A 14,989-nucleotide genomic window follows, 5' to 3' on the forward strand; every position below is an offset into this window, starting at 1 on the left:
ATTAACACTTATAACAGCAACATCACACATTCCACAGCTGCTTCCTTGGGACCTTTTTTTCCTTCTCTTTAGAAGTTAAGTCTCAGGCTGGAGAGATGGCTCAGCGTTTAAGAGCACTGACTGCTCTTCCAGAGGTCCTGAGTTCAAATCCTAGCAACCACATGGTGGCTCACAACCATCCGTAATGAGATCTGATGCCCTCTTCTGAGATGTCTGAAGACAACTACAGTGTACTTACATATAATAAATAAATAAATAAAAAATCTTAAAAAAAAAAAAAAAGAAGTCAAGTCTCTGCATTTAGGAAACAGTTATGAAACAGAGCATAGCTTGCTCTGAAACCCCAACCAAACTCATCTTTTTTTTCCCCCGAGGGACTCAGAAGTCCTAATTGAAAAGAACACAAATGTAAAAAAGTTGACACATTTTAAGATTATAAAAATTGGTTTATTGTAAAAGAAATTCAAGGATAACCAGTTAAGTTCTTACCTGCATGCTACCTACTACAGCCAGGAAGCATTAAACACTGCTGGACATGACAACAAAGACTACGTTCAGGCCGTGATTCAAATTTAGTGAGAGGAAGGGTGTTTAAATCTCCCACAGTCAGCATGGAGGGTTTGATAAGGTCTGAGAGCACTGTCAGGCACCAGGGGCTGCTGGACATTGAGGTATAACCAGGCGCCATGCTGAGGGAGAAGGGAGACGCATCCACTTTGTGTGTGTGTGTGTGTGGGGCGGGGGGGGGGGGGGGGGGGTTAAGCAGCTGGAAACTTAGGAACTTCTTTACTGAGAGCGAGAGAAGTCTTTACTGAAGAGAAACAAGTTCATAAAAGCTTTTCTATATCATAGCCCGGTAACCTTCAACAGCTCATGCCCCCCTCCCTTCCCCCTCCCCCCACTAAAGCTAGTCTGCCCACAGAAGATGCCGGCCTTTACTCTGCAGCTACTGGCCAATCATAGGCACTCGGCACGCCTATCATCTGCCCGTTCCCCACACACTGTTGTGGATCATCCATCTGCTCAATTATCAATTAGAGTAGAATTTCATCTCTGTTCTACATCAATGCATCCTCCGGGTGGCCATTTCCCCAGACTTAATTCAAGGGTGAATCTTCAACTAGTTCTAATTAAAAGCCTTAGAGTCAATGGCCTCAAATGACTGACCTATGAATCATATATAATACACTGATTGTATTTTTTGAGCACTCAAAGTACTGAGTAAAACTTTTCTACTTCATTCTTGTGCTACACTAAATCAAAGGTCCAAAAGATTTCTATCTTCCTAAGCTGAGGATTTTATAGTAGCAGCTTTAGCCAGGGGGGGAAATTGTTGTTCATTATGAACCCTTGAAAATAAGGGATTCTTCTAGAAGCACTCAAAGAGCCTTAAATGACAGAGGTGCTAGCTGGTGCCACTATAATTCATAACCAACTATTACTTCATAGCTTATACGCAGAGTTAATTCATGCCTATTTTGTTCCTTTAAAAAATACTCTTTGGAAACCATTATTACTCCTGGAGACACATAACTCTAGTAATCTTGCAAAAATAAAGCCATAATCATGCTTCATTCTAGCTCTTTGTGAAGTTCAACTACCCCCACACTTACTAGTCTGATCACTTTACCAGCCAACCCATGACCTCACAACATTCTGCACACTACCCCAGGGTCCACTCAGCATACATGGGAGTTTCCTAAGAATGATCTTGTAGGTGACACTCAACCTGACCTCAAAGTATCTGAGTGTACACCCAAAGCTGAGGTGGAGGCAGAAGGCAGGCCTGCCTCTCTAAAGCTTAAAGCTCAGAGACTGCATGGCATGAAATCAGTCTAAGGGAAGTAAGGCCACTGTTGGCTTCTGTTGTCACCACAGTGCACAGAGGGCAAGAGGCACCTCTTGGCTTTACCCACTAGAGCCCTTTCTATAACACTGCCCTCCCTCCCTCAAACACCTGCAATTGCTCCAACCAGAATTTAAACTATTTGTGAAACATAAACTACTGTGTCTAAATGTATATGTTCAAGGCTACCATTTAAAAAATAAATTGGAAAGGAAAGAAATGTTTATAAAGATACATTCTGCTATCACACTACCATAGACATATGTGTATATATGTAGAGAGGAGATAACCAAGATTTAAGATTTAAATAGGATGTTAAAAAACCAAGAAATACAGATTTCCCACCAAAAGAATGGTATTACCCACCCCAAGCTACAGCTATAAACGAATTCATTAATTTGCCTACATTCCACCAAAAACCAACCACAAAAAAAAAGGGGGGGGGGGAAGGGGAGGGAGAAAAACCATCCAAAACACCCACAGAAAATATTCATTCAAACCTAATCTAGAGTATGTGGTAATAATTAATATATTTCTATGGAAACTGTCTCATGCCTCCTAAGCCTCTAAGATAAAGTCCAGGTCACTATGTGCCTAATGGGATCACTAAAAGAAGAAATGGAAAGTCCATCACTCTTCAGCATGGGTCTCCTCCATCCTCCATGAGATCAGACGCAATGCTTCTGGCTTGTTGGACCCAAGGGCCAAAGGCAGCTGAAGAAACCACCTCTTGAACAATGTTCTAAAGCATTTCAGTTCCCAGTCTGTGTGTTCAGTTAAAATGATGGGTGAAAAGACCACTGGACAAAAGGCAGAACATCCATTATCCAGCAGGCTATCCCCCCAGCAATCCCAGAGAACGTAGTTATCATAGCAAAGTTAACAAAGGAATCTGTTTGTGGTTCTGGTTCTTTAAAGCCGGCCGTGAAGAGGTCAGCAACCAACGTAAGAGCAGCGATGGGCAGAGAAAAGCGGAACAACGATGGACACTGGTTCATCTGTTTTCTGTGGTAGCCAGAGAATCCCCCACTGACTTATCTGAATTTCAGGCGTGCACATCTTAGGCTCTGTGGATCCTTCACAGACTCAGAGTGGCTCCCTGCAGCTCTATAACCACGTGAGAAAGCTTTCTTTATCTAGCTTGGTGGCAGCCAACACAGACTCCACGTCCAAGATTTCGGAACTCAGCGCTTCCTGCAGACTGGGCATCAGCTCCTCCCCTTCTATGTTCATTGCATCTCCTTCCAGTGTGCCAAGGTCCACATTTGTCCCAGGAAGGGCTTCCAGGTAATCGGGGAAGCGGCTCTGCTGTGACGGCAGGGTGCTTTGGCTGATGGTGTCTCCTAGTTTTGGGGAGGGATGAACAAATGTTTTGTGGGAAGCATCAGAGCTGCCTGTGTGAGCACATAGCTATACCCATACCAACTGAAGCACAGTGTCTACCTTAGAAAACCACACACAGAGATCACTTGGTAGCAATGTCAAGTCTCACATGCCTCACCACTTCATAGACATGCAATATAATATACAGCCTGGCTGCTTACCACAAAGTGTTAACTGACAGGCTATGAACTCCCTTGGAATTCTATATGCAGCAGTGAAAAATGACATCCACGCCTTCTTTCTTTCTCCTAGAAATGTAGCACCATTTCTAGGTAGTCAGCATGTCAAGATGGAGCACCTTCTGTCTTAAGCTGTCCTCCGGGACACTAACATCAAGCACTACAGACTCATACAGGCAACAGAAGAACAGCATTCCCAGGAGGCCTTGAAGACACGTGACCTCCCCAGACTTCTTTCTAAATTTCTTGCACTTACTGCCCAGAGAGCTTTTATTTATCTATGATATTAGCACTTCTTGGAGCTTTTGCCAGAACTTATATTCAGAAAAACAAACAGCCTTTTTAAGTGCTACAAGGGGGCCAAAGAGGTGAGACATGATAGTTGGTGAGAGGGGCCAGGATGGGGCTAGGATGAGGTAGGCCCAAGTGGCTCCTAAACAGGATTTCTGATCTCTGTAAACTCAGAGGAAGCAAGGGACAAGTTCTCCAAATCTCACCTTCTTTCATGTGTCAGATAAAAGCAGGCATGAAAGACTTCTGACACTATGGAGAAAATGTATCACTGTCCTGTGCTCTCCTCAGCCAACGCAGCGAGATCTTAGCTCCTCAATACTTGTGCAACTACTTCAACTATAAAGTCTAAGCCCCCTCCCCCAAATATGGTTTGCTAGCCCTGTAATACCTTAAACAACTCAGCTGAACCCAAAGTATTCAGAGAAAAGAGATAAATACTGGGTCACAAAAACTTACTAAAAATTAAGAACACAGATCTAAAACAAAAGAGTTCTAGTAGGCCCAACTAACACGTTAAAACAAAACAAAGTCAAACAATGGGCATGGTGGTGAGTGTCTGAAATCTCAGCATTGTGAAAGCAGAGCAGGAGGTTCACAAGGTCAGCATGGGCCATGGCAAAACCTTATCTCAAAGGAAAACCCAGTGTGTCAGCTTGTGCCTGAATCCCAGTACTCAGGAGCCTGTAAGCTCCAGGCCAGCCTGTACTAGCTGCACTGTGACCCTGTCTAAGAAGGAAGGGAGAAGAAACACAACTAGTGACTATCTGCAGCCGAAAGGGAATCAATACTCACCTGTATCCATTTCATCCACACTGTTCAGGAAGTCATCTGGGGTCCGAGGGATGCTGTAGCTGCTCATGCTTAGGCCGCTGTCTGTGCTCTCATCTCTAGAGTGATAGGTGCCACTAGGAAAACAGTGAAAAGACACAGAAAAGTTCAATCAACTCAGGGCAAAAATAAAGATGTGTTAAGCATGACCAAGATTCTGAGAGGAATAGCGAACAATCCTTGCCTTGTAGTGCCTCTGCAGAGCCCAACAGCCTCTGTACTGGAATAGGACAGATACATTGATCCTAACTAAAGTGGCAGCTGCTAAAGACAAAGCTATCTAAAGGTTCTGGGCTTGGAGAGAAAAGAAAGTGACAAGTCCCATTAACTATTTAAGCTTGGGGTCTCCAAGGTCTCAAGTCCCTAGGCCGAGGGGTCAAACCTGCATTAGGCTCATGCTCAATTTCCAGCTCCTAAGGCACACAAGTTAAGCCATGGATAGCCAAGCCTAAATAAAGAGCCAGAATGTCTTTTTGTCAAAATAGTCAAGTCACTGAAGATAAAATTCCCACAACTAGATCTTCTTGCTTCTGTTGGGGGAGGGAACACCCAAACACCTCAGCACAGCTAAGAGGCCCAAGCTTCAGAAGAGAAGGGAGGTAAAGCAGAGGGCCTTCAGGAGAAACGGGAGACAACATGCATCTTTACTTAAGGCTGAATGCCAAGTCTCAAGATTGATTCAAGAGCAGCAGAAAACAGCCTTGAAGCTTCCTGAAGAGAATCCTTTCCTAAGTTATGGCTGACAATAGCTGTTATCAACTGGAAACCTAAATTCTACTAAAACTAAAACAAAACAACAAACCAATAACCCCCACAACTCCAACGGCAATCGCTACTCTTACTGGCTTCTGACCACAGATGTAGACTGGCTCTCTCACATGATGGACATTTAAAGTGTTTGTTTAAAAAAAAAAAAAAAAAAAAAAAAACAAACCCTTACCAGATCCCAGCCCAGCAGTACAAATGTTTGATCCCAACCTTCTTCCTAATTAACTGTTCGATGCATTTGGCCCGTCCTCTCCTTCACTCTACATGATAAGCACTGTTTTATGCCAACGACTCTGAAAACTTCAGCAGCCTCATATAATAAATCCAAGAAACATAAACTTGCCTGAGACTGTTGGTATAGACCACAGCCATGTATATATTAGCCCAGGATGCCTGTTAGCTTCTACCAGGAATGGCAGGGACACTGTTCCCACATAGGACACACAACAGACATTGGAGTCTGTTAAGCTGGTGACTTTAGACAAACCCCACCCCCAGTCCCAGAGAAGCCACAGAGGAGCCCACTGTGATGTACGGATAATTCTTACTGTTTTCTTGGCAAAGATTGCTCTCCACTGAATCCCAACTAATTAATGCTGGCCCCTCATGCCCCCGAGCATCTAGGATAACCTGGCAGGCACCAGAGCAGCTCAGGGGACAAGGGGTTAAGATGTTTAGAAAATAGAAACACATACACCATGGAACCACACCCCTGAGCTGCAGCAGCAGCAGCTGAGGGAGTGAATAAGGGCCACTAACTGTTATGTTTTAAAATTTTGGGTGGGGCATAGCATTCCCCCATCCTTCACTAACATCCTTGGGGGTAAGATGCTGTGTGCTTGCTTTTACAAAAAGGCATTCACTCTATCCTTCAAGACTAATTTTTACAGGCAGAAATAAGCATGTTGGGGCTTTGACAGAGATCCCTGCACAAGCCTGAACAACTAGTCCCCTTTAATCCTCAGCTTTGACTGTGCTTGGCACCTGTGGAGAGATGGTTGACAGCTATGGGTTTTGGCCCACACGGATGTTCTACACAGCCATAAATCTCAAAGCAGAACAACAAAGCAAGGGTCTGTTCCAGATACTGGCCAGCGTTCTCACTAACCTGTTAAGAAAGGGATCTGAACTGTTGGTTGTCATTGTTCTCAATTCCTGAGACATCCCAGGAGAAGACACTGCATTCTGAGTCCCTCCATCCTGCTCCAGTGTAGGCAACTGGCTGCGCAGAGCTAATTCCTTAAACAAACAAACAAACAAACAAAAGTAAAGAGAAATAGTCTGCTGATTTACAAATTTACTGTTAGATTTAAAAGGGATACAATACCACAAAAGGGGTAAATAGACACAAAAAAAAGGTAAAACATTAACATATGTTTAAAATATTTTCTAATTAGAATAACCAATTTCTTCTATGCATTTTAAGTGCATAGAAGAAAGTGAGCAGGCCGGGCAGTGGTGGCGCACGCCTTTAATCCCAGCACTGGGAGGCAGAGGCAGATTTCTGAGTTCGAAGCCAGCCTGGTCTACAGAGTGAGTTCCAGGACAGCCAGGGCTATACAGAGAAACCCTGTCTCAAAAAACAAAAAACAAAAAACAAAAAACAAAAAACCTGCAGACACTAACCCTCAAACACACATAATTTATTCCATCTTACTTTTCTTTACTTGCAAAGACCCCCAAATTTTCCCTTGGGACAGTTGGGCTTTAAATGACAATTCTTAGATTTTGTTATTACTTACCGGCTCTGAAGGTTTGGGGCCAGCAGTGAAAACAGAATGGAAAGAACATGTGTGATTTGTTGTTAGACACCAGTCCCCCAACTCCCCACTGCTCACACCAAGTCTTACTGTCTTAGGGACTTCCTCCCAGAACTAAATAGAGCTGTGTTCTCTCCTCTGGGGACGGTGAGTCTGGGGTAACATTTTTTCAGGGATCAAACAGTGCTCAACAGAATCCTACCTGAAAATCTGCCTGCCACAGGGTGACGACAGGCCTCAGAGGTGCTTCAGACATTGTGGACCAGGCTCTCTTACCAGTGCCCTCACCACCCTACCCTATAAATCGTGGGTTTGTTTCCTAAGCAGATGTCACCCCTGCTTGTGCACAGGCTTTTGCACTTGGTAACTGACTTGCAACATAAGAGTTTTCTATAAAGCATGCTTCCAGGTCTCTTTGCAGTTTCCCAGACCCAAGGCTGCCTTTAAGGCACAGCTTTCTCCAGCCCCTTGAGCCACATCTTCACTCAGGGCCCAAGCCAGCAACACTTCTTACTCTACACAGCACTGCTATGGTGTCTCCTCTTTAAATTCTATTTTTTATTCAGGCTTATTTACATTCTCTGGCCTAACACCCTTCACACTGGGGCTTCTTACCTGGAGGCGTACTGAGTATTCAGGTTTATGAACTTGTGTGGGGATGTTGGAGGGAAAGATCACCTTAAATTTTTGGTAAATTCAAACTCCAATTTAAAATTTTCCTCAATTATGAATGGACAGTAACAATATTCGTTGTAGCTGATTTTTCACCAGTATTTCTGTAACTCATATTTCCGTAATACTCCTCAACCATTAGGGAAAGGCAGGATCAAACTAGTCCACGTTACTATCAAGAAAACCAACAACAAATGCTGTAGAGACTGAGAGAGGAGAGAAAGGAAACCTGGTGTGCCGCTAGAGAACAAGTAAGTCAGTACAGAGCAAAGGTGCGCTGGAAACGCAGTGAGGAACATCAGACCAGAGAACCACTCCTGGGTAAACACCACAGGGAACCCAATTCCTTGAGACACTTGCACATCTGTTTAATATTGCTTTACTCACAACAGCCAAGGTTTTGAGGCAAAGGGGTCTTAGAGGCCCAGCAACAGATGTGTAGATAAAGAAAATGTGATATGAAATATGAACAACTCATGGAAATGGGGGTGAACATAGTGTGCAAAGTAAGCCAAACTCAGACAAGTATCATATGGCTTCTCCTACTGAAAATCTCAATTAAAATAAAGTATATATACCCACAAAGGCATGAAAATGAAAGGTGGCTGGCTTATTTGGTGAGAGAGACTAACAAGGAGAGATCAAGAGGATGTGGTGGTGAGGTACATATGAGGAAAGCACACAATGACCAATATGTTTCATATATTAAACATTTCATCCAGACCAGATTATTCTGAAACTCACTCTGTAGCTGAGGCTAGCCTTAAACTGAGAGATCTGCCTGCCTCTGCCTCCCAAGTGCTGGGTTTAAAGGTGTGGGCCACCACTGCCCAGCTAATGTGTAAGTATTGTGCACCCCTGCACTTTCTCAGAACTTGTTTTCCACATGTGGCTTCACCAGTTCTTGGATGACCTCGCCTCCCACTTAACCCTTCACATTCCAGGCTCTTCCTGCTCTAGCCTTTCCTGGTTTCTTTTGTCCTCTCTCTACAAGTCCATGACCTTTAGCTTTCTAGGTGGTGTGTGTGTGTGTGTGTGTGTGTGTGCGCGTGTGTGCGCACGTGCCTGTCTTGCTCAGTTTCTGTCTGCATATTCTCTACAGGGTCAAGCCCATTTCAACAAGAACACTGAGACTATTAGGCTATTAGACCCAGTCTTAGATCTTCTGGCTGTTTCTGTGGCCTCCTCTTGCTCTGCATAAAGGCCAACACTTTCTGTAGTGGTTGTAGTGATGCCCCATTTCTGTTTGACAGAATTCTCTCACTGATAACATCACCCTGAAAGGTAAGAAGTGACTCTATAATGGTGGCTTTCCTATGTGTGGCTTCTTGCTAAGACATCTTTTTTCTTTCTATTATTTAGGGTTCAAGAAAGGCAATGCTCTTCCCATGTTAACTCCTACAACAATCCCAGCTGCATTTTGAGATTGAATTTTGCAGGACATGTCTTTAAAACCCTGAACATATAGCATGCTCGTGGTGCTTAGCATACCATATTAACCTATGCCCTGTAAGGACAGGGTGAAGAAACAGATGGAACACAGTGCCCCCAATGGAGGAGCTAGAGACAGTACCCAAGAAGCTGAAGGGTCTGTAACCCTATAGGAGGAACAACGATATGAACTAACCAGTACCCCCCAGAGCTGTGTCCCTAGTTGCATATGTAGCAGAAGATGGCCTAATCGGCCATCATTGGGAGGACAGGCCCTTGGACTTGCAAATTATATGCCCCAATTCAGGGGAATGCTAGGGCCAGGAAAAGTGGGAGTGGGTAGGTTGGGGAGCAGGGCAGGGGGAGGATATAAGAGACTTTCGGGATAGCATTTGAATTGTAAATGAAGAAAATATCTAATAAAAAATTGTTTAAATAAAAAAATAAATTAATTAAAAAAACCAAAACAGTAGCAACACTGAGCCAGGGTTCTGTGACGTGCTAATCAAGCAAGTACTGCCAATACCCGTATCCCAGCACCTCAGAGGCATCTTATCAAAGACGCATATTTTTTGCCTGCCTCATTTTGAATTCTGTTCAGTCAACAGTAGCATGGTCCACAGCTGACAAATAGTTAATAGAAATAACTGTAGTGTGCTGAATCTTCATAATATTTTAACAATATTTTATCTTGGCTCTTCTGAAGATTGTACTTTTCCAAGGTTACTGAATGGGTTAAAACTGGTAGCAGCCCCTGTAGGCTGTAGGGAACACTTGTACTTTTAATTCAGCACTCAGCAGAGGCAGAGGCAGGCTGAGGCAGGTCAGCCTGGTCTACAAGAATGAGTTCCAGGAGAAATTGTCTCAAAGTATCTGTTTTTGCTGCTTTGAATTCTGATGCTCTTCTGCTTTTACTGGTCTCCCTTTTTAATTTCTTTTTATCTCATGTGCACTGGTGTTTTGCTTGTATGTTTGAGGGTATAGGACCCTCTAGAACTAAAGTTATAGACAGCTATGCTCTACCATATATACATGGATGCTGGGAAATCCAGGTTCTAATCGCAACCAGTGCTCCTAACTGCTGAGCCCCTACTTCCAGACTCATTTAACAATTCAGTTTCTCCCACTAGCAGATGCTGCAGATCCAGCAGTCTAGAGTCACTAAGAAAGGCAACTTAGGGATATGAAGGCAGCTGTTCATTCTTAGTCACCCAAGGAGCCACCAGAAGGGTCCCTGAGCCATGATCAAAATCCAGCTACCCCGACCTTGATGGGATCAATAAGAACAAGAGCCAGTACAGGGTTAGCAATGATTTGCAGGAAACCAAGATCACAAAGACATCCATCCTGCGCACACACACAGATGATAAACATTATACTCAAGGCAAGGTAAACTGGCTGGGTTCTGAAACTTGTAAAACAGAACTGATTGAGTGGTACCTGAAACAGTTTTGAGAGTTCAAATTGAGACATCTGCTTCTTGTTCATTCTTTCTTTGCTTTGACTCAGGCAGGCCCATGCCTTCTTCTGTTTTTCAGCCCTTGCCCACCTCAACCCCGGCTGCCCTGGAACTCTCTGTAGACCAGGCTCACCTACGCCTGCTTCTTGAGTACTGGTATTAAAGGCATGCTCCAGCATCACCTGGCAGGTCCGCGCCTTCTAATCGCACACACACTTCTGTTCTTGTTCTAGACATAGAACCAGCCCTGGTTTCTCCTGCTGCTGCTGCTGCTGCTTTCTCTCCTGTCCTCAGAAAAGAAGGTTCTGTGCTTCCTGCCATTCTTTCTCTTTTTTAAAAAATTTTTTAATTTTGTTTTAATTAGGTATTTTCTTCATTTACATTTCCAATGCTATCCCAAAAGTCCCCCATAACCCCCCCCCGCCCCGCCATTCTCTTAACACAATTTAGTTAAATCAAATTTTATGTGGCCAAACACACATGGTACTTACCCTTTTATTTAGTGTATATAATCACAAACCCCTATGTAAACCTAAGCCAGGTGCCGTGACAATGCACACCTGTAATTCTAGCACCTGGAAGGTTGAAGCAGAAGGACTTCAAGCCCTAAAGGCCGGGCTCTAACAGCCTTGTTTTAACAGTCAGATACAAACCCTAAAACTAGTCTAATCTCCGTCTTCTTCAATGACTGTTGCCACAGTGCTTATCTTTCATTTTTAAAAGATGACATCATATTTAATACGGAGCCACAGATCAATGGCTTTCCTTTCTTTCCAGGCTGTACTAAGGATCAAATCCAGTACCTCACACTTGCCGGCCATGTACTGTGAAAAATGACACTGAAGTCAGGGGCAAGAAACTCAACTTTATCCTGGAAAGCAGGCAGCGCCATCTTCCTTATGAGCCACCATGGAAAGCTCCCTCTACATCAGGCTGGGACCACTGACTTTACTCACAGGGCAGGACTCTAAACATGTCCCAGATTAGCTGAGATTTACAGGCTCACTGGGAAAAGCTACTGCATATTTGAATTATTACCGAAGAAAATGCTCTAAAAATACTTACTTGATTTAGAAAAAGTCAAATACTCTAGTAGAAGAACTATTTGACCTCTGACACAGGGCAGAAGCCTGACCCGACTCTGGCCAAATTTCTTCTGATTTGCTTACTTCCCCATTTTTGAAAGACTTTCAAACTTTTCCAACTACCTTTGGGAAAAGAGAAGTTTAACAAACTTGTATTTTTAGCTCAGTAGTCTAATTTTAGGCACTGTGTTCAAGATGAAATAATCCCAAGTTCCTTGGAGACAGAGCAACTTGCAACATCTAATGCTTCGGGTGATATCACTCCTGTAGACCATCCAATTCTGTCCCAGGCTTAAGTTGTAGCAGCTACTCCACACTGACCCAGTTAAAGGACAATGGATGTATTTCTGTGCTGAAGACCAAACTGGAGAGAGGCAAACGCTGCACCACTGAAGCTACCTCCCAGGCAACATCAGTTACGATAGGACAGCTTACAGGTGATCTTTGGAAAAGTCAGCTCTAATTTCATGCTCACCCTCCTTCAGTATCTGACTGACTACGTGCAGCATGGAGTAGGGTGCACCCCAACCTTCCACTCATGTATTGAGAACTGCCCAAAGCCTTCTCAAAGGCTCTGACAACATGTAGAATGTTTTCTGTTCTTTAAGTGTGACTGTCACGTGCCATGCCATAGTGTTGTTTGCTGAAAACACATGCTAACACAGACTAAGAAACAGGAAACCCTGTAGCAACCTTGCTCCAAGAAGTGACATCTGACACAGGGTTCGGGGTGCACGTGCGTGTGCACAATGGTGCTCACATGCATGCAGGTTGATTTATATAGGAAGAGAAGCTGTTCTTAGATTCAATGAATGCCCAAGACATGATTAAGAAAGAGGTGAGTGGCCGGGTGTGGTGGTGCATGCCTTTAATCCCAGCACTTGGGAGGCAGAGGCGGGCGGATTTCTGAGTTCGAGGCCAGCCTGGTCTACAGAGTGAGTTCCAGGACAGCCAGGGCTACACAGAGAAACCCTGTCTCAAGAAAACAAAACAAAACAAAAAACAAAAAGAAAGAAAGAGGTGAGTGGGCAGGAAGCCAGGTGTGTCTGTGGGGGCAGAGGAAAATGGACTACTTTTCTAGTGCAAGGTCAGGCTGGACCACAAAACACAAAATATGACAAGACAAAAAAAAAAAGAAAGCCAGGGAAACTGCATTATTTATGCAAAAACTCCCCCCATCATTTATGTGGAAAACACTCAACAACTGATCACTACTCTAGCTTTTAACAATTTCTTGAAGCCAACAACAAACAGGTTTAACTTTACTGAATCCTATTTGCTGCATATGTAAATACTAAGGGTAGCCAACGGTGGATGCAGCCAAGTCAGTCTGTACTGTCTTCGGCAGTCCTGAGCAATGTGAAAAACATGTGCTTTTGGATACAGGCACGGGCACGTTGACAATCATCTGTTTAAGGAGGGTCACCTTTGTGAAGGGGAAACTTAAACGTAGGAAATGAAAAATTAACTCCCCAAATACATATTCTTATAAACAGTCTGTCTTGGTGATAGCTATCTGGACCACAATTCTGTTCTTGGCGTTGTTTTTTGGTTTTTCGAGACAGGGTTTCTCTGTGTGGCCCTGGTTGTCCTTGAACTCAGAATCTGCCTGTCTTTGCCTCCCAAGTGCTCGGATTAAAGGCATGGGCCACCACTGCCCGGCTAAACCAACAATTCATAAGCTGTCATTGCTCAAGGTCTTAGCCAGGTGTCTTAGTTCAAAGTCTTAGCCAGGTATGGTGGTGATCCAAGTTAAGGCCAACCCTGATTCAAAAACCAAACCAAGACAGGGTCATATTTGTCTCATTTCCCAACTCACCTTTTAAGTCATAAAGTTCTTCATTATTTCTAAAATGAACATATTAAATTGGGCTGTTTCTGACAGATTTCTGGAGTTTGGTCTTTTTTTGACTCAGAACTTAAAAAGCAAAAACCAAACAAGAAAACCAGAAAGCTCTTTATGGCATCACTTCTTCAAGAGAACTTTAGTTAGTAAATCAAAGACGTCAACTATTAGCAGTGTGCAGGGTGTAAGGGTAACCACTCTGCAATACCTTTGTCTCACTGTGTAGCCCTGAATTCACTATGTAGACTAGGCTGGCCCTGAACTAATTAAATAAATCTAGGATTTATGAAAATTTAGGAATTCCAAGAGAAAAGAGATACTGTTGAAGAAAGTGTTAAAAGAATTGTAAATTATGATTTCTGATGTCTGTTAACTTGGAAGACAGTTTTGAGTTGGGGGAAGTCAAATTCTTTGCTGTTACTAAATTTTCAAGAAAGAAATGTCTTTGGCAATGATTTTTACATGGTTCTTAACAGTGACTTGATTTTGCCTAAATTGTTTGCTTAAAAAAATATAGGGCAGCACAGCCGGGCGTGGTGGCACACGCCTTTAATCCCAGTACTTAGGAGGCAGAGGCAGGAGGATTTCTGAGTTCGAGGCCAGAGGTCTACAGAGTAAGTTCCAGGACAGCCAGGGCTATACAGAGAAACCCTGTCTCGAAAAACAAACAAACAAAAAAATATATATATACACACACACACATATATATATGGCAGCTGAACCTTTTTTCTATCAAGTGTTAATGTGTAGCTAGCCAAATCCTCCAACGTTGTCACTCACTCACAGAGTCACTCCTGAGGCACCCGGAGCTGTGCCAGGAACAAGGAGAATTGTCTCACCCAGCCACAAAACACTGACCCTGTCATTTCTATAAAGACTGAAACTGACTTTTGATCTCCTAAATCTGAGATAAGACATTTATGTGATTGTCTTGTTTCGGGTACTTCAGCTTCTGATGAGGACCCTCCTGGATGAGACATGGCCTTAGAGAGAACAGAAAGTCCTAGTTGGTAGGAGAGGGGACCAGCAAGGATCTCACCGATGAAAAGCAGCTTACCAAATATAGGAGTCACTGACCATGAAGCATAAGGCTGCGAGCCTTTGAGGCGGGAGAGACCTCAGACACTCAGAACCCCATTTTCAACAGAGAAAGAGGGCAAAATGTATCCAGAAAGATAATTTCTTCAATGTGTGTCTTCCAGACCTGTGACAAAGTTGGAGTGTACAGGACTGCCTTGTGAGAGACCTAGATACACCATAGGTAGTGGGTATTCACACTCAGAGCAGAGATATACAGGTATAGTTTCTTTTGGGTTATAGAAATGAATATTTAAGCTCTACATAAGAACAATTTCCTTCAATCCTATAAACATACAATAATTTATGGTGAAAAGTTCCATATTTAGCTATAAAGATCTAAAAATACCTTGAAAGGTCT

At 43.4% G+C, this 14,989-nt stretch overlaps 1 protein-coding gene across 2 annotated transcripts in view; it reads right to left on the reverse strand.

Annotated features, from left to right (window-relative positions):
* Positions 1-425: 425 nt before the first annotated feature.
* Positions 426-14,989, reverse strand: part of Yap1 (Yes1 associated transcriptional regulator) — a 74,138-nt gene continuing 59,574 nt past the window's right edge. For both annotated transcript variants that reach the window (XM_021171848.3, XM_021171849.3), the window contains 3 exons: positions 6,407-6,537; positions 4,495-4,607; positions 426-3,189 (listed from right to left, as the gene is read on the reverse strand). In XM_021171848.3, the coding sequence (XP_021027507.1) occupies positions 2,954-3,189; positions 4,495-4,607; positions 6,407-6,537 (480 nt within the window). In that variant the 3' untranslated portion in view covers positions 426-2,953. The remainder of the gene's footprint in view (positions 3,190-4,494; positions 4,608-6,406; positions 6,538-14,989) is intronic.

This window comes from Mus caroli, unplaced genomic scaffold, assembly GCF_978045245.1.
Source record: "Mus caroli unplaced genomic scaffold, Mus_caroli_1 scaffold_11, whole genome shotgun sequence".
In the NCBI taxonomy this organism is placed as follows: Eukaryota; Metazoa; Chordata; class Mammalia; order Rodentia; family Muridae; genus Mus; species Mus caroli.